The sequence below is a fragment of the Camelus dromedarius genome, chromosome X, assembly GCF_036321535.1.
Source record: "Camelus dromedarius isolate mCamDro1 chromosome X, mCamDro1.pat, whole genome shotgun sequence".
In the NCBI taxonomy this organism is placed as follows: Eukaryota; Metazoa; Chordata; class Mammalia; order Artiodactyla; family Camelidae; genus Camelus; species Camelus dromedarius.
The window spans coordinates 58,945,821-58,966,578 of NC_087472.1; the positions used below are offsets into that span (position 1 = coordinate 58,945,821).

General features: G+C 35.0%; 1 protein-coding gene across 5 annotated transcripts in view; it reads left to right on the forward strand.

Annotated features, from left to right (window-relative positions):
* Positions 1–20,758, forward strand: part of PHKA1 (phosphorylase kinase regulatory subunit alpha 1) — a 99,044-nt gene that overhangs the window by 44,181 nt on the left and 34,105 nt on the right. For all 5 annotated transcript variants that reach the window (XM_064483039.1, XM_031446387.2, XM_031446388.2 and 2 more), the window contains exon 15: positions 20,460–20,569. In XM_064483039.1, coding sequence (XP_064339109.1) covers positions 20,460–20,569 — 110 coding nt within the window. The remainder of the gene's footprint in view (positions 1–20,459; positions 20,570–20,758) is intronic.

Here is a 20,758-nt window from a genome sequence, read left to right on the forward strand (position 1 = left end):
GAGAAAACTCAGAAAGGCAATTTAATGAGCTCAGGAATAAAGTTAATGAACAGAAGGAATACTTTACCAAAGAGATTGAAACTCTCAAAAAAGAACCAAATTCTGGAGCTGAAGAACACAGTGAACAAGATGAAGAATGTGTTAGAAAGCACTGGAAATAGAGCAGATCATATGGAAGAGAGAATTATTGAGCTCAAAGATAGAAATCTAGAAATAATACAAGTAGAAGAAAGAAAAATAAAATATACATATAAAAAAGAGGAAATCCTGTGAGAGCTACATGACTCTTTTAGGAAGGGCAACATTAGGATAATGAGTATCCCAGTAGGAGAATAGAGGAAGAAAAGAGCAGAGAGATTATTTAAAGATATAATAGCTGAGATCTTACCAAACTTGGGGAAGGAACTGGGTAATCAAGTCCGTGAAGCGAAAAGAACACTTCATTAACCTCCCTGCAAAAAGACCTTCTCCAGGACACATAATATTAAAATTGTGAAAAATTAATGACAGAGAAAGAATTTTAAAGGTAGCCATTGGGGGAGAGAAAGGATGCTAACCTACAAAGGAACCCAGTAGGCTATCAGCAGATTTCTCAGCAGAAACTCTAATGTCCAGGGGAGAGTAAAATTACATTCTCAATACTGAAAGAAAAACTGTCACCCAAGAATGCTCTATCTAGCAAAATTATCATTTAGATATGAAGGAGAAATAAAGACTTTCCCAGACAAAAGGTGAGGGAATCCATCAAGACTAGTCTTACCTTATAAGAGATATTGAAAGGAGCTCTTCTACCAGAAACAAAATGGCAAAAATACACAAAACTTTAAGCAAGGTGATAACTAGAACCAGAAAATTGCAACTCTTTATCAGGTTTTTAAAAACATTTTATAAAGGTTAAAGGGGAAAAAAGAAAGCAGAAAAATAACTGTAGCAATCTTATTTTGGTAACAAACCCACAGCATAAAAAGGGATAATTTGAGACAACAAAAACATCAAAGGGGAAGAGGAAAAGGGAAGAACTCATGTAGGTTAATGAACATAAGATGCTATCAACAGAAGAAGGACTATTTTAATCTATGAGAAATTTTATACAAACTCAGGGTAACCACAAAACATAAACATAAAGCAAAGATACACAGACACAAAAGAGGAAACTCAGAAAAATATCATAGAAAACCATCAAACCAAAATGGCTGACAGAAACAAAGGAAAAAGAAACAGTGGAGATATAGAGCAACCAGAAAACAAAAGATAAAACTTAAAAAAAAAAAAGCAATACTAAGTCTTCATCTTACTTACAATAACCTACTTAAATGTAAATGAACTGAATTCACCAGTCAAAAGACAGACAGTGGCTAGATGGTTTTAAAAACAGACCGAATTATGTACTGCCTCCAAGAGATACACCTCAGCTCTCAAGACAAACAGGCTAAAAGGGAAGATATGTAAAATGATACTCCAAGCAAATAGCAGCCAAATGAAAGCAGGTATGGCCATACTCATATCAGACAAAATAGACTTCAAGCCAAAAAAGGTAACAAGAAACAAAAATGGACTGTATATAATGATAAAAGGGGTAATTCATCAAGAAGACATAACAGTAATTAATACACATGTACCTAACATAGAAGCACCAAAATATATGAAACAATTATTAACAGGCCTCAAGGGAGAAATTGACAGCAACACAATAATAGTAGGGGACTTTAACACCCCACTTACATCAATGGTTAGATAATCCAGACAGAAAGTCAACCAGGAAACAACAGTCTTAAGTGAAACATTAGACCAGATGGATTTGATAGATTTGTAAAGAACATTCCATCCAAACGTAGCAGAATACACATTTTTCGCAAGTGCACATGGAACTTTCTCATGGATAGCCATATGTGGGGACATAAAACAAGTCTCAGTAAATTTAAGAAGATTGAAATATCAAGCATCTTTTCTGATCACAATGAAATGAAATGAAACTAGAAATCAACAAGAAGAAAACAAAAAATCACAGAAATGTGGAGACTGAACAATGTGCTACTAAACAACTCTTGGGTCAATGAAGAAATCAAAGGAGAAATAAAAAATTGCCTGAAGCCAAATGAAAATGAAAATATGACATACCAAAATCTATGGGATGCAGCAAAACCAGTACTAAGAGGGAAGTTTATAGCAATACAGGCCTACCTCAAGAAACAAGAAAACTGAGTAGCACCAAAAGCCAAAGCCCAGGTTATGGGACCAGACATTGGCCCAGGCTGGGAGCTTGATGCCCAGAAGCTCATAGGACCATCAAGGAGCTGCCCCTGCCAGGGAAGTCACTCAAACTCAGATGTTCCATCCTAGTGTGACCCAGCTGGGTCTGAGGTGGGGCCTTACACATTGGGCATCCCACCCCCTTCCCCCAGGCAAAGAAGAATTTTAAAAAATAAACAAGAAAACTCTCAATTTAGCCTCATACCTAAAAGAACTAGAAATAGAAGAACAAAGCCCAAAGTTAGTAGAAGGAAGGAAATAAAGATCAGAATGGAAATAAATGAAATAGAGACCAAAAAGATAATAGAAAAGATTATGAAACTAAGAGCTGATTCTTTAAAAAGATAAATAAAATCAACAAACTGTTAGCTAGATTCACTAAGGAAAAAAGAGAGAAGGCCCTGATAAATAAAATCAGAAGCTAAAGAGGAGAAATAACAATGGATGCCACAGAAATACAAAAGATTATGAGAATATTATAAACAGCCATACACCGACAATTCGACAACCTAGAAGAAATGGACAAGTTCTTAGAATTATACAACCTTCTAAGACTAAATCTTAAATAGAAAACCTAAATAGACCAATTACTATTACAGAGATTGAAACAGTAATCAAAAAAGTTCTCAAAAAACAAAAAGTCCAGGACCAGAGAGCTTCACAGGTGAATTCTACCAAACATTCAAAGAAGATTTTTATACCTCTTCTTCTCAAACTATTCCTAAAAATTGAATAGAAGGGAACACCTCCTAACTCATTTCAGAAGACCAACATTACCCTGACATCAAAACCAAAGACAACACAAAGCAGATAAAATTACAGGCCAATATCTCTGATAAACATAGATGCAAAAACCCTCAACAGAATATCAGCAAACTGAATTCAACATCAAAAGGGTCATACACCATCCATGATCAAGTGGGATTTATTCCAGGAATCAACATTCGCACGTCAATCAATTGATACACCACATTGACAAAATGAAGGATAAAAACCATATTATCTCAATAGATGCAGAAAAAGCATTTGACAAAATTTAACACTCATTTATGATAAAAACTCTCAACAAAGTGGCTATAGAAGGGACATACCTCAACAGAGTAAAGGCCATATGTGACAAACCTACAGCTAACATTTATACTCAATGGTGAAATATTGAAAGCTGTCTGTCTAAGATCAGGAACAAGACAAGGATGCCCACTCTTCCCACTCCTATTCGATTAATATTACAAGTCATAGCCTGAGAAATTAGGTGAGAAAAAGAAATAAAAGGCGTCCAAATTGGAAAGGATGAAGTAAAATATCACTATTTGCAGATGACATAATTTTATACATAGAAAACTATTAAGACTCCACCAAAAAACTATTAGAAGTAATAAACGAATACAGTGAAGTTGCAGGATACAAAATCAAATATAAATATTTTGCATTTCTATTTGCTAACAATGAGCTAGCAGAAAGAGAAATTAAGAAAATATCTAGGAATATGCTCAACATTGTTAATCATCAGGGAAATGCAAATTAAAAACACAGTGAGATATCACTTCACACTTGTCAGAATGGCTGTCATCAAAAAGAACACAAATAATAAATGTTGGAGAAAAGGGAATCCTTATACACTGTTGGTGGGAATGTAAATTGGTGCAGCCACTGTGGAAAACGGTATGGAGGTTTGTCAAAAAACTGAAAATAGAACTGTCAGATGACCCAGCAATTCCACTCCTGGGTATATTTTGGAAAAAAATGAAAACACTAATTTGAAAAGATACATGCATCCCAATGTTAACAGCAGAATTATTTACAGTAGCCAAGATATGGAAGCACTCTGTGTCCATCAACAGATAAATGATTAAAGAAGATGTGGAATACTATTCAGCCATATAAAAGAATGAAATTTTGCCATTTGCAACACATAGATGGACTTGGAGAGTATTATGCTAAGTAAAATAAGTCAGAGAAAGACAAATAATGTATGATATCACTTATATGAGGAATCTAAAAAATACAACAAACTAGTGAATATAACAAAAAGGAAACAGACTCAGATATGGAGAACAAACTAGTGGTTACTAGAGGGAAGGGGGAGGCGCAAGATAGGGGTACAGAATTAAGAGGTACAAACTACTGTGTATAAAATAAATAAACTACAAGGATATATTGTACAGCCCAGGGAATATAGCCAATATTTTAAAATAACTGTAAATGGAGTATAATCTTTAAAAATTGTGAATCACTATGTTGTATACCTGAAACTTATGTAATATTGTGCATCAGCTATACCTCAATAGGGAAAGTTTTGAAAAAAGGTAAAATATTCATCACAAATTTAAAGTTTTATAGGACATGATTTCTGGTGTATTGATAATATTAACATTTTAAAAACTGTTATATTATCATTTAAAATATATCCACTGAAATCTAAATACTGTACTCTGGTAACTTGATATCCACAATCATCCCTTTAAAAAATGCATGAGCAAGATATTGTTCAACAACAACCAAAAAAAGAACAATATCTAGGAATAAATTTAACCAAGGAGATGAAAGACCTGTACAGTGAAAACTATAAGACATTGTTGAAGAAATTGAAGAAGAAACAAATAAATGGAAAGATATTCCATGCTCATGGATTGGAAGAGTCAACACTGTCAAAATGTCATTACCTAAAGCAATCTACAGGTTCAGTGCAATCTTTATGAAAATCCCAAGGACAATTTTCACAGAAATAGAATATGAAAATCTTACATTTATATGGAACCAGAAATGACTGCAAATAGCCAAATAATCTTGAGGAAGAAGAATAAACCTGGAAGTATCACATTTCCTGATTTCAAATAACGAAGCCATAGTAATCAGAACAGCATGGTATTGGCAGAAAAACAGACAGCTCAATGGAACAGAATTGAGAGTCCAGAAATAACACCCATGCATATATGGACAAGTAATTTATGACAGATTTATGACAAGCAAAGAGCATACAGTGGAGAAAGAATAGTATCTTCAATAAATGGTGTTGGGAAAACTGTACAGCCACATGCAAAAAGAAATGAAACTGGACCACTAACTCACACCATACACAAAAATTAACTCAGAATGGATTAAAGACTTGGCTATAATACCTGAAACCATAAAACTCCTTGAAGAAAACATTGGCAGTACACTTTTTGACATCAGTATTATGATCTTTCTAGCTATGACTCCTCAGGCAAGGGAGCAAAGCAAAAATAAACAAATACGATTAGCGTCAAACTAAAAAGCTTCTTCACAGCAAGGGAAACCATCAATAAAATTAAAAGACCACATACTGAATGGGAGAAGATATTTTCAAATGATACATCCAATGAGGGGTTAATATCCAAAATATAGAAAGAACTCATACAACTCAACAACAGCAACAACAACAACAGCAACAACAACCTGATTAAAATGAGCAGAGGAGCTGAAAATACATTTTTCCAAAGAAGACTTATCAGATGGCCAACAGGCACACGAAGATGTTAAACATTACTAATTATTAAGGAAATGCAAGTCAAAACCACAGTGAGATATCTCATACCTGTAAGAATGGCTGTTATCAAAAAGACAGGAATAATATACTACTCAGCCATAAGAAAAGATGAAACCTTGCCATTTCCAAAAACATGGATGGACCTTGAGGGTGTTATGCTAAGTGAAATAAGTCAGACAGAGGAAGACAAATACTGTATGATTTCACCAATATGTGGAATATTTTTTAAAAACTAATAAACAAAAGCAAACATGTAGATACAGAGAACAGAGTAGAGTAGTGGTTACCAGAGGAGAAGGGGCCAGTGGTGGGGGTGTGTGAAATGGCTAAAGGGGATCAACTGTATGGTGACAGATGGAAAGTAAGTTTTTGGTGGTAAGAAAGGTATACTGAAGTAGAAATACAATGTTGTACATATGAAACATATATTGTTATAAATCAGTGTTACCTCAATAAAAAACTTTGTAAATATTAAACTCAAATCTTTACATAATGCTAATTCTATTCTAATCTATTAGTGCACATAGATACATTTTTATAGTTATATTCATTGTGTACATATTAACTTGTGCTGTATTTTTTTCACTTATTCTTTCATGTATTTTCACATATTGAAAGAGCTATATATTATTCCATCAAATTAAAGTAACTGTTTCCTTGTTATTGGCTACTTGAATTGTTTGCCAAAATTTTTATCCTTCTATGAATACCTTTGTATAGGCATTCATGCATATACTCCTGTTTTCTTCAAGTATATTCTCAGAAAAAGATTCTGGATAAGAGTATTATCTTGTTGCATGTTGCCAGATTATTCTTTAGAAAGACCAACCAATTTTTAAGGACCTCAATAAATATAAAATATACCTTTTTACTTTTACTACTCCACCAACGTTGGACAGTTATCCTTTGTTCTTATTAGATTAATAGTTTTAATACATGTAAGTTATTCTGATTTCCTTTCCTTAATTAATTCCCAGTGAGGGTATGCATTTTTTCCTTTTTGCTTTACTTTTTAAAAAATTGTGTCTTCTATTACTTGCATATCTAGCAGGATCTGCTTCATATATATTTATCAGTTCTTTATATTTTATGGTAAGCTTTTTATCTGTGAAGTTTATAATGTATATCTTTCCTATTCTATTACTTTCTTTTAAGTAATTATTTTCTTGCCTTTGTGCAACTTTTTCAACATCACATACATTCATTTTATCAGATATATCTTTCATTTCTCCAGGAATTGTGGATTTATCTCCTAGTTTCACTTGAATAGACATGTTATTCTTGTTCTCTCCAATTTTCATAAGTAGTAGGTTATCTGATTCCAAATTGCTATATACATGTTGACTGCAGGGAACTGGAAGATAGAGAAAAGCACAAAAGAAAAAGATAAAAATCACCCATAATTCTCCAGTCTCAGTAAGCCACTGTTTCTGTTTTGGAGTATTTGCTTCCAATCATTTTTGTAAAATAAATACACACTTGTTTTTAGAAAAATGGTGTCAGAAAGAACAGCCTGCAGTCTGTTTTTTGAAACATGATATATGTTGAACCCTGTTACATTTTCTTAAATAGCCCCCACAACACTATTTTAATATCTACATTAGCATAATATCTTCAATTTTTGTCATGTGAATGATAAACTTGTTTTTGTAAAAATAAATACCCTTTTTTCTATTTGCTTTGCAAATTACTTATATTCTTTTACCATTTTTCTACTGTAAAATGGTCAATTTCTTACTGGTTTATACCAGATTTATTATATATAAGGGATGCTAACACTTTGTCTTGCACATGTTATTGCAGTATTTTGCTATTTTATTATCTACCTTTTGTTTGCATTTGATTTTAATATATAGAAGTTTCACATTTTTTACATAGTAAAATTTTCTCCTTTTTGGTTTCTTCTTTGCTGTTATGCTTAGGAAGATAGATCCATCCCTAGGTCAGATACATTTTCACTGCATTTTTTTCATTCTTTATTGTTGCATCTTTACCTTTAACTCTTAGTTTAGAATTTTAATTTTAGTTTATGAAGTAAGAATCATAACTTATTTGCCAAATAATTAGCCCATCTTTCCAGCACTATTGTTTGAATAATTCATATAAACACTATTTTAAAATGCCACCTTTATCATTTACTGTACATACATAGACTCACACATGTATGTGTATGTATGTTTCTGGTATTACTTTTTGGTGCTGTTGATCAGTTTCTCCTTTCCTAGTAACACACTTTTTAAGTTATTACAGCTTCAGCCTCACCAACGACTGAAGAAATGTAAGATAAACAGCAATGAAATATAAGGTTTTACCCATCAATTTTATAAAAACTAAGGTTGATAATACCCAGTGCTGGTGAATATGTGGAGAAATGAACACTCTCAGCACTCCTGGTAGTAGTGTCAATCAGAGGCAGTTTGGCATTACCTATGAAAATTTTTAATGCATGTACTTTTGTTCAATAACCTTACTTCTAGGAAGCTACCCTATATAACACTTACACAAGTACATCAGAATATATGTACAAAGATGTTCATTACAACATAATTTGTAATGGCAAAAGAACAATTAGAAACAACCTAATGTGAATGAACAAGAATGACTGAATTATGATATATTGTGTCACAATTAAAAAGAATAAGGTAGCTTCAAGCTATGTTGAAATAGCTTTTATCAGACTAGCCTTCATAGTAAGAACAACTACCCTGGCTGGATTTTAAAAATAAAAATGAATGAAGGCATCAGAAAGTAATTGAGACAGCCAAGACTTGAGAGGCCAAAACCCTGGAGAGAAGAGAACCTCAGAGAAGTAAGCTCACCATTCTCTGTGCACTTTCTTTTTGAAGCATTTGCTGATTCTTAAGCTATGCTTGCATAGAGTGAGGGATTAAGAAACCAAGTATAAAGACTCACTGCTACAAAGACGGAAATTCTATTTCAGGACCTTCTTATGTGGAAGGGGCTATGATAAACACCTGAGGCTTTCAGTTGAATCCCTGAAGGATGGGCTACACCCTAAATGTAAAGGCGAATCAGAAATAGACCATTTCTCAGAAAATATGAAACACAAACCCTAAAACACAAATAAGTGGAAATACATCCATGTTCATGGATTGGAAGAGTTAATATTGATAAGATGTCAATACTATCCAAAATGATTGACAGATTCAATACAATCCCTATCAAAAGCCCAATGATATATTTAGCAAAAATAGAAAAGTTCACTCTGAAGTTCATATAGAATTTCGAGGGACTCCAAAGCAATCTTGAAAAAGAACAAAGATGGAAAACTGATATTCCCTGATTTCATAACTTACTACAAAACTACGATAATCAAAAGAGTGTAGGATTGGTGTAAGAAAATCTATAGAAAAATGGAATAGAATAGAAATCCCAGAAATAAACCCTTGTAGATATGGTCAGATGATTTTTGACAAAGGTGCCAAGTCCATTCAGTGGGGGGGAATGACAGTATTATCAAGACATGGGAAAACTGGATATCCATGTGCAAAAGAATGAAATTGGACCCTTGCTTTACACCATATACAAAAATTAACTCAAAAGGGATCAAAGCCCTAAACCTAAAAGCTAAAATTATAAAACTCTTAGAAGAGAATAGAAGAGAAAGCTTCATAACATTGGGTTTGGCAATGATTTCTTGAATATAACACCAAAAGCACAGGCAACAAAAGAAAAATTAGATACACTGGACCTCATCAAAATTTAAAACTTAAGTGCCTCAAAGGATGCCATCAAAAGGGAAAAGACAATCTATAGAATGAGAGAATGTATTTGCAGATTATATATTTGAAAAGGGATTAATGTTCAGAATATATAGAGGACTCCTACAACTCAACAACAAAAAACCAAACAACTCCCCAAAATCATCTATATAGACTCAATGCAATCCCTTCAAAACTCCAATAGCATTTTTCACAGAAATAGAAGTAACAATTCTCAAATTCATATAGAAACATGAAAGACCCTGAATAGCCTAAGCAATCATGAGAAAGAAGAACAAGGCTGGAGGCATCACATTCCCTGATTTCAAACTGTATTACAAAGCTGTAGTATTCAAAAGAGTATGGTAATAGCATAAAAATAGACATATATACAAATGGAACAAGATCAAGCCCCAAAATAAACCCACACATATATGGTCAACTAATATGTGACAAGGGAGCCAAGAATGCCAGATGGGGAAAGGATAATCTTTGACAAATGGTACTAGGAAAAGGGATATCCCCATGCAAAAGAATGAAATTGGACTACTGTCTTACAGCATTCAGAAACATTAACACAAAATAGATTAAACACTTAAATGTAAGACCTGAAACTGTAAAACTCCTAAAAGAAAACATAAGGGAACAGTTCTTTGACATCAGTCTTTGTAGTGATTTTTTGAATATGACACCAAAAGCACAAGCAACAAAAGCAAAAATCAGTGAGACTACATCAAACTAAAAAGCTTCTGCCCACCAAAAGAAACAATAAAAAAAGTGAAAAAGCAGCATATGGACTAGGAGAAATCATATACCTGTTAAAAGGTTAAAATCCCCAAAATATAAAGAACTCATACCTCATTAGCATAAAAGCAAACTATTCAATATTAAAATGGGCAAAAGAAGTGGGTTGCAGGTAATAGCTCAGTGGTAGAGCACATGCTTAGCATGCACAAGGTACTGGGTTCAATCCCCAATACCACCATCAATAAATAAGTATGAATAAAATGGGCAGAGGACTTGAATAGACATTTTTCCAAAGAAGACATCCAAATAACCAATAAGTACCTGAAAAGGTGCTCAGCATCACTAGTCATCAGGGAAATGCAAATCAAAACCACAGCGTGATATAACTTCACACCTATTAGAAGGCTGTTATCAAAAAAAAAAAGATGTAACAAATGCTAGTAAGGATATAGAGAAAAGGGAACCCTTGTACACTGTTGGCGGGAATATAAATTGGTACAGCCACTATGAAAAACAGTATGGAGTTTCCTCAGAAAATTAAAAATAGAGCTACCATATGATCCAGCAATCCCACATCTTGGTATATATCTGAAGGAGATTAGCTATCTGGACTCTCGTGTTTATTGCAGCATTATTCACAATAGTTAAGACATGAAAGCAACCTAAGTGTACATCAACAGATGGTAAAGAAAATGTGGTTTGTATATACATTATAATGGAATATTATTCGGCCATGAGAAAAAGGAAATCCTGCCATATGTGCCAATATGCATGAACTTTGAGGGCATTTTGCTACGTGAAATAAGTCAGACAGAGAAAGACAAATACTGTATGATCTCACCTATATATGGAAGCTAAAAACATCAGGCTCATAGAAACAGAGTAGAATGGTGGTTGCCAGGAGCTGAGGGGTGGGAGAAATGGGGAAATGTTAGTCAAGGGTACTAACTTTTAATTTTAAGATGAGTAAGTTCCTGGGATGTAATGCACAATGTAATGTACCATAGTTAACAATACCACATTGTATACTTGAACGTTGCTATGGAAGTAGAGCTTAACGTTCTCACCGTAACAACAAAATGGCAATTGTATGAGGTGACGGATGTTTTGACTAACCTTATTATGGTAAACATTTCACAATGTATCTGCATATCAAATCACCACATTGTACACCTTAAACTTACACAATGTTATATTCAATTATATCTCAATAAAGCTGGGGGAAATATTTTTGATAAAAAAACCACGAATTTAATTGCGAAAGGCAAAGTACTTAACTAAACATTTTTCCAAAGAAAATATACAAATGGTCAATAAGCACATGAAAAGAGGCTCAACAACACTAATCATTAGGGGAGTGCCAATCAAAATCCCAGTGATTTCACTTTATACTCATTAGTATGGCTGTTATAAAATAAATAAATAAAACCAGAAAATTATAAGTGTCAGTGAGAACATGGAGAAATTGGAACCCTTATGCTCTTTTGGGGGAATATAAAATGATGTAGCCATTGTGGAAGAGTATGGCAAGTTCCTCATAAAAATTAAACCTAGAATTGACCCATCAATTCCACTTCTGTATATACTACCCAAAAGAAGGGAAAGCAGGAATTGAAATAGATATTTCTTCATCAATGTTCAAAGTAGCATTAGTCACAGTAGTCAAGAGGTAGAAATAACCCAAATGTGCCTTGACAGATGAATGGATAAACAAAATTTTGTATATATAGTAATATTTTTATATAGACATATATCAGAATATTATTCATCTTTTAAAAAGATGGAAATTCTAACACATGCCACAACATAGATGAACCCTGAAGACATTATGCTAAATGAAACAAGCCAGGAAAAAAAGGATAAATAGGTATGATTCCACATATATGAGGTACTTGGTGTAGTCAAACTTATAGAAAGAGAATATAGAATGGTGATTGCCGTTAAAGGATTAAAGGGTGGTTGCCAGAGATAGGGGGTGATAGGGAGTTATTCAGTGGGTGTAAAATTTCTGTTTGGGATGATAAAAAATGTCCTGGAGATGGATGGTGGTGATGGTTACAGAACAATGTGAACATACTTAATGCCACTGAACTATATGTTTAAAGTGGTAAATTTTATGTTATATATATTTTAGTACAGTAAAAATCAATTAAATTTTAATGTTTTTTTAAAACAATTCACATTTTTGGAGTTATCAGACAGGACTCAAACTACTGTTAATATATTCAAAAATAGGTTTAGAAGGTGAATTTCACTGGAAAATTCGAATATATAAAAAAGGATCAAGTAGAATTTCAAAGCTAAAAAATACAGTAAGTGAAATTAGGAATGCAATACATGGGATTAACACCATATGAGACATAGCAGAAGAGAGGATTAATGAACTAAAAAGTAAGTCAGTAGAAAATAGCCGTAGTAGTAAAGCATGTAGAAAAAAAGGATGGAAAATTAAAAGATCATTAAGAGACACAGTGAAGGCTAGAGTCCAAATTCAAGAGAAGGAATGGAACAGTATTTTAAGACATAGTGACCAAAATTTTTTCAGAACTTACTAAAGATATCAAGTTACACATTCAAAAAGGCTCAAAATCTGTGAGCAAGATAAATACAAAAATCAAACCTTAAATTTAATAGTCAAACTTCTGGAAACTGAGACAAAGAGAAACTCTTAAAAGAGCCAGAGTTAAGAAAAGATACATTACTCTCAAAGAAACAGTGATCAAGCATACAGCTGACTTTTCAACAAAACCATTGAACTCCACAGAACAACTGAATGACACCTATAAATTACTGGGAGAAGATAACTGCCAGACTATAATTCTATATCCAGTGAAAATATCCTTCTGAAATAAAGTAATATAAAGGCACGTTCAGATAAGTAAAAACTGAGAATGCATTATTAGCAGACACGGTGAAACACTAAAGGGAGTTCTTTAGGCAGAAGAAAAGTGATCACAGACAGAAGCATAGGAATGCAGAAAAGAAGAAAGGAATGGAAAGTGTAAATATGAAAGACTATTGACTGTATAAAGCAACACTAATAACAATACCTTGTGGATAAAATAACAAAAGTAGAAGTGAAATAAATGACAAAAATATAAATAAATAAATAAATAAATAAATAAATAAATAAATAAATAAATAGGCAGGATGTGAATGAAGTTAAAGTGTTATAAGATTCTTGCATTATTCAGGAAGTGGTAAAAGTACTAATTTAAGATAGACTCTAATCAGTCAAGGAGGCATGTTTTAATCTCTGAGGCAACTTTTCTCCAGCAGGAGTTCATGACAGAATTAGGCCCTACAAAAAATGGGGTTTTTCCATTCTTCTAAGGGTGACATGCACTAGTTCCATTTTAAATACAAGGAAGTCAATATATACAATGGATATCTAGAGAATTAGGACATAATTCTCTGGTGATTCCAGTTGAGAAGACCTGCTCTGGAATAAACATTAAAAGAATAATAAAAGATTGTCTAACAAGCTGATAGAGGAGAAATGATACAATAAAATTCTTGATTAAACCAAACAAGGCAAAAAGAAGGAAAGGAATAAATGGGACAAATGGAAATCAAGTAGTAAGATATATTTTAAATTCAAGTATTCAGTAATCATATTAAATACAAATAGACTAAATGCTTCAATTAGAAGACAGAGATTGTCAAGATGGCATAATAAAGCAAAATCCAACAACATGCTACATAAAGGAGACTCACCTGAAATATAAGGACACATGTTGAAAATAAAAGGATAGAAACAATATGCCATGCAAATAGTAAACAAGCTGAAGCTGATGTAACTATACTGATATCAAAGTATACTAAAGGCAAAAATATTAATAAAAATAACGAATAACATTTTATGGCAGTAAGGTGTCGATTTAACAGGCAGCTATTAAAAAAAACTGGACATACACATACCCTGGGCCTATAATTTCCACTACCACGTATATACTCAACAGAAATCCATACATATATGCTCTAAAAGACATGAACAACGTGCAAAAAGACTTAACATGACAGGCCAGAGAATGCCACCCTTAGAAGGGCCTGCTTGCAGGGTTGGCATCTGAAGACCTGGATTTTGGGAAGGTTTCCACCATCCCCTAACTGATAAGGATAGTTCACTATGTCTAAACTGAGCAAACAGCATGGCTTGTGCTGAACACCTGCTTTCCTTCTGAGAGTCAAAGAGTTTTGGTGCATGCCAGGCAGAGGGTGCCCATGTGATGAGCCCTTAATAAAAACATTGGGTCCTAAGTCTCTACTGCTAATAGGTAGCACTTCACACATGTTGTCACAGTTTGATGCTGGAGGAATTAAGCATGTGCTCTGTGACTCCCCTGGGACAAGATTCTTGGAAGCTTGTTCCTTGTTTCCTTTAGACTTTGCCCCATGCACCTTCTTTTCCCTTTACTGATTTTGCTTTACATCCATTGGCTATAATAAATCTTAGCCACAAATATGACTATGTGCCAAGTCCCATGAATCCTCCTCCCGTGAGTCACCTCATCACCAAACCTGGGGTGGTCTTCAGGACTCCCAACACACCTGTGACAGTGGTAGGATTGTGTAAAGTGACCCTAACTCACTTAAAAATGGTAAAAGCATTGTTTGAGAAAAGGAAATCGAGGATGACAAACCTGTGGTACCTGGGTGTCTATGTAGTTATCCATGGTATGAAGCAGACAGTAGCTCAGCTTATATGTATATTGTATAATATATTGTAAGAGGTAAAAGTTATCTATGGAATTTGAAAATGTTAGAGCCAAAGGGCTCTGGCTACTTTGGCCATGGTGGCCGAAAGTGCAGCCTAAGTGATGCCTTTGGTTCTTCTTTGCTCCTCCAGGCTGGAGGAGAAAGGGTCCAAACATTCCCAAAGGTGAACTTTGGATGGACCAAAACGTTGAAAAGTTTTTGTCCAAGTGGGAGGGGGAAAAAGGGTTGAATTACTTCCTAGTGCTGGAGCAAAGTTTTATAAACTGAAGGGAGAAAAGCACTCTAGCCACTGCTGCCACAGCCCCCTACCCCTACCCCTACCCCCACCCCCACCCCCACATTACAGCTGGGATCTCCCTGCAGCTATAACATTAAGCCTCTAAGTGCTGGATTTTCTGCTCAAAGTTTGAGTAAACTTTCATTTAAGAGGAAATGGGGGGACTTTTAAAAATAGCTTTGTGTTTTGTGGCTATTGCATCTGGATATATGATAAAAATTGAGGTAAAATGTTATATTCTTGTAGTCTCATAAAGCTGGAGGGGTCATCTTGACTAGGGAAAGTAGCAAAAAAAGAAAAAAAGAGCATCAGTTGGAAACAACTACCTTGCTTTTTATTGCCAGTGGGCAGATTGGAATTCAAACTCTTGAGTATTAGAAATGAAACTAATCTCCATAACTAATGATTTTTGCTACCACTTTTAACTATTGGAGTTTCTGGAAAAAGGACGACAACATAAAAAGAGAATCAATATTCAGATAAAAATACACTTTTTGAGTTTAAAAAGCAGTTTTTAATTGCTAATGTGCTTTTATGAAAGCAAACGTCTAACTCTTAAGAAGTTGATGACTTTTTCATCCTGATGTGTATATTTTTCAGTGGGTTAATTTGGACTGTAAGGCACAATAAAAAGAGCTTAGGAAAGTGTTCTTGACACTTGGACTTAGACCACGGTTGACCGGCCCTGCACTACCTCAGCTTTGCTGCTGCCTAAAAAAAAAGCCACTAGCTTTTTTTGGCATCCTAAATTCACATATTCTAATTGCCTGGACATGGCTCTCAGCTGAAACCTGATAAGGCCACTATAGGCTGTTCCCACATCAACACCAGATGTGCTCAACTGAAAGCAGGCACAGGCTAAATGAACTCTAAATGAACTGTATGAACTTCAAATGAACTCAGAAGTGGATTGTTGCAGATTTGGGTCACCCCTCTTGTGGCACTCTGAACTGTGAAACCACTCTGGTGCTGGCTGGACTATTTGGGTCAGTTGGGTCAGTTGCAGATGCCTGTAGGAAAAGTCTTATTCTCTGATGGGACCATTTGAAATAGATCTGCTGATTGGCTCTATATTTCTGATGCAGAGACTGATTGTGTTCCTAACGTGATTTCTGCAAAAGCTGCAAATTGGGGGAGGGCACATCAGGGGGAATGTGATCCCTCCCCGACTCCTGACAGATCAGACTCTATCCTTTCTGGGGCTGTGTCACTGCTGTTGATGATTGTGTTTGACTTTCCAGATTGGCTGCAGCTTATAACAATAGATACAAAAGCTGATTCTACTTCCTTTCTCTTTCTCCTGATACATAAACCTTAGTAAGGCAATGTGCTTATTAAATGTAGCTGTCCCCATAAGGAGAGTGATCTTTTCTAGGCTGCTCACTGAATAAATGATCAGGATGAAAGGAGTGGGAAATATGAAAACCCAGTTTTAAAATATTTGTAAATTCAGGATTTCATCTTGACCAGTTCCTGGACATGATATGTCTTTCTGGTTAAGTCATATAAAAATGTTTGCCTCTGAAAATACTTTTAAATTTCTTACATACAACTCTTCTAGCCAAAAGGTCTGGATGAGAAGAGGAGATGATTGTAAAACTATGACTGCTAACTGGGACACACAAATTTTGTAACAGTGGAGGAAAAACAAAATCCTGACACCTGGGGAGGCGTGGGTGAGGAGAGGGGGCATTAATGATCTTTGATTTTTAGAACTGCTCCTAGAATTTTTCCCCTCCTCCCTAATAAAAGCAGGTGTTGCCTTCCCTGCTGCTGAGGGTGCTTTGAATTCAAACTGACTTCTGAGCCTAAGGTCAAGTGTCACTAAGCTGACTATGAGACAGCAGGTGGTGGCTTCAGCTCCTACACCTTCCACTCAGCACCTCCACATGTCATCCACACTCACAAGGCAGATGAACTGGTACCATGAACAAAATTGTTTGGGTCCAGCTGCCTTCAGGAAATACTCCCATCGAAACCAAGTTCTGAACTGAATTTTTTGGATTGGATTGGAAATCCTAGGGCAGGAGGTCTCACAGTGGGAGGCCAGTCACATTAGGGATCCTGTTAACTTAGAATGCCTGCTTAATTTATGTCCTGCTCAGGATACCCTAACAATTGTAAATGTATTTTGTCCAAGGATACTGCATGTGCCTTCTGGAATTGTTCTTGCCTGTGAGCCCTGACTATCCAGGCATTGCCTCAGCCCTAGAAGGCATTCAGGTCAACTTCAGTTTACTGACAGGCTTGTGCTGCACCTCGGTTGATACCTCAAGCCAGACTTTTTAAAATGGTTAATACAGAAACTTAAGGAGGAAGCCACCTAGCTTTTGAAGATACATGTTTATGGTAATGGGTTGTTTTCTCTGGCTCAGTCTCAGACCCCTAAGGACATAACTGAGGACAGTACTGCAGATTGGTGTCACTCTGCTGCATGGGTCCTACCGACAAAGACACGTTGGCCAAGAGCCAAGGGGATGGATTGTACAGAAAAGAATTCCCATGGCAGGCCTCAGAATTCTATCCTTAGAAAGGCCTGCTTACAAAGGTTGGCACTTGGCTGGTGTCTGGGAACTTGGATTTCAAGAGGGTTCCACCATCCTCTGAATGTAAAGGTTGTATACTATGTCTAAACTGTGCCAACAGCATGGCTTATGCTGAACACTTGCTTCCCTTCTGAGATTTTAGAGTTTTGGTGCACTAAGCAGAGGGTGCCTATGTGACCAGCCCCTAATAAAACAAACATTGGGCATTGAGTCTCTAATGAGCTCCCTTGGTAGACATTTCACACATATTGTCACAATTTGATGCTGGACGAATTAAGCAGGTACTGTGTGACTCCACTGGGAAGAGGACTCTTGGAAGTTTGTGCCTGGTTTCCTCTGGACTTTACACCATGCACCTTTTTTCTTTGCTGATTTTGTTTGTATCCTTTTGCTGTAATAAACCTTAGCCATTACTATAGCTAGTATGCTTGAGCGCTATGAATCCTAGTGAATCACCAACCTGAAGGTGATCTTTGGGATCACCAGCACAGCAAGAATGTTCATAGGAGCTTTATTTATAATAACAAAAAAATTGGAGGAAAAACTTACATGTCTATCAACAAGTGAGTGGATAAATAATGATACATTCATACACTGGAATATTATACAGCAATTAAAATGAATGAGCTAATTCTATGTACAACAGTATGGATGAATCTCATAGATACTATGTTGAGTGAAATAAACCAGATTTTAAAAGGAGATACTGTATGATTATATTAATATGAAGCTCAAAAATGGACAAATCCTACATATTTGTGATGGTTGAAGTTTGACTGGGGGTTAACTTTGGGAGCTGTGGGACGTTAATAACTGGGAAGGGGCACAAGGGAGGCTTCTGCAGTGCTGGTAATGTTCCATATCTTGGTTTAGGTTGTGTGTTTGCTATGTAAAAATTCATCAAATTTTACATTTAAGTTTCATTTACTTAACTTCGTGTATATTATACTGTAAGTAATTACAGAAAAAAAAGAACCTAGTGTCCACTGATGGATGAAAAGATAAACAAAATGTGGTATATACGTACAATGGAATATTATTCAACCAAAAAAGGATAAAATTCTGACATGTACTACAAAATGGATGAACCTTGAGACATTATGCTAAGTGAAATAAAGCCAGTCACGAAAGGATAAATATTGTATGACTCCACATATATGAGGTACCTAGAGTAAGCAACTTCATAGAGACAGAAAAAATGGTAATTGCCAGGGACCAGGGGGAGGGGAGCATGGAGAATTATTGTTTAATGGGTACATTGTCAGTTTGGGAATATAAAATATTTCTGAAGATGAGCAGGAGTGATAGTTGTACAACATGCAAATGTAGTTAATGCCACTGAACAACTAAAAATAGTTAAAATAGTAAATTTTACGTTACATATATTTTACCATAATAAAAAAAATGGAAGGAACAATGGATAAACCTGGTTGTGATATCAATCTCAGGTAGAATGTGTGCTTTACAGAATGGACCCTGGAATATGGCCAAAGGCATTGAACTGATTCTGTCCCTAAGAGTGAAGCAACACTAAAAATATTTGTTAAGTGACATAGTTAGTAAGTATCATACTGAGGATAAAGAAGGGGCAAAAATAAAATCCCCAAGAAAAATGTGTTCCAGCCTCCCCAACCCTGAAAACAAGTAGTACTAATTTTGTCAGTACTGACATGAAAGGATATTTAATATATATTTTGGGGAAAAAGAGTTTGAGAACAATGTATATACTGTTATCCTATGTTATAAAAAGGAAAAAAATGTGAGTAGATGAACTGTTCCCTTATCGTAAGAAGTATTGATGTAATAATTGCCTTTTGAAAAACAAAAAGAAATTCAACTGCATTTAACAGACATCAATTAGATAGATTCTAATTTCAGAATGCTAAATTATAAAAAGATATTTTATGCTCAAGGAAATAAGATGGATATGTGTGTGTTAATGTGCACACGTGTGTACATACATGTATACACACAACATTTAGACACATGATGTAGATATTCTATTCAAATTTTTATTAACATTATGCCTTACGTTTGTAGCTGTCTTAGAGTTTTGTCTTCCCCCCTTCTCCAGTTTCCAAAATTGCTCCTCTGCAAAGTAAATTTTACTCTAAGGTTCCACAAAATTTCCTATCAGATACAAGAGTATTAAAATATTTTGACTTATTTGGATAAAATCTGTTGTCTCATAGAATAAAATGTGTCAGTACTATGCTACTGAAGGAGATCAAGATGCACTCTTATTTAATTTTTTCAGTTTGATAGGCCATCTTTAAGTTGATAAGGGTTTTCTTTAACTTTGTTGAGTCATAACTTACAGTGATTAGTTTGATCATCGATATAGCTTTAGCACTTTTCATGGACTTTAAGGAGATTCAGTGTATGAATATTGGTAATAGAATGCTGTCATTCATAGAGCTGTTAATTTTTGTATGCATTCTTGCCTCATGTAGATGATGTGGCTTCTTTCTAAAAGCATAAAGTTCTTTAAGAACAGAGATAACTGCCTACTCTTTTTCTTGGAAAACCCCACAGTGGTTATTAGTATGGCCTTGTACATGACATGGACACTAACTTTGAGACACAGAACTTAGTTTGTTCAATCAGGAAGTGTAAACGAATATAAAAAATGTTTGCTGATAGGATTTGTGCACTAAAAAGATCTTGACTATTTCTCAATTCTATATCAGGGTGCAACAGTAGAATGAAACTCAGTGGAAGACCCTACAGACACATGGGAGTCCTTGGAACTTCAAAACTCTATGACATTCGGAAAACTATCTTTACCTTCACTCCACAGGTGGGTAGAATGAGCTTTAATGTGCATTGAGGTGAATGGAAATAAAAGAGAAACACTATAGAAATAAAGCATTTACTGGAGTTGGGACGAGTGTCAGAGTTCCATGAGGCCTTGTACATATTAAGTTGCTCAGTAAATGTTTGTTGAGTTGGACTGAATTGAACTTGCAGCACAGAGCGGTGCCAAGTG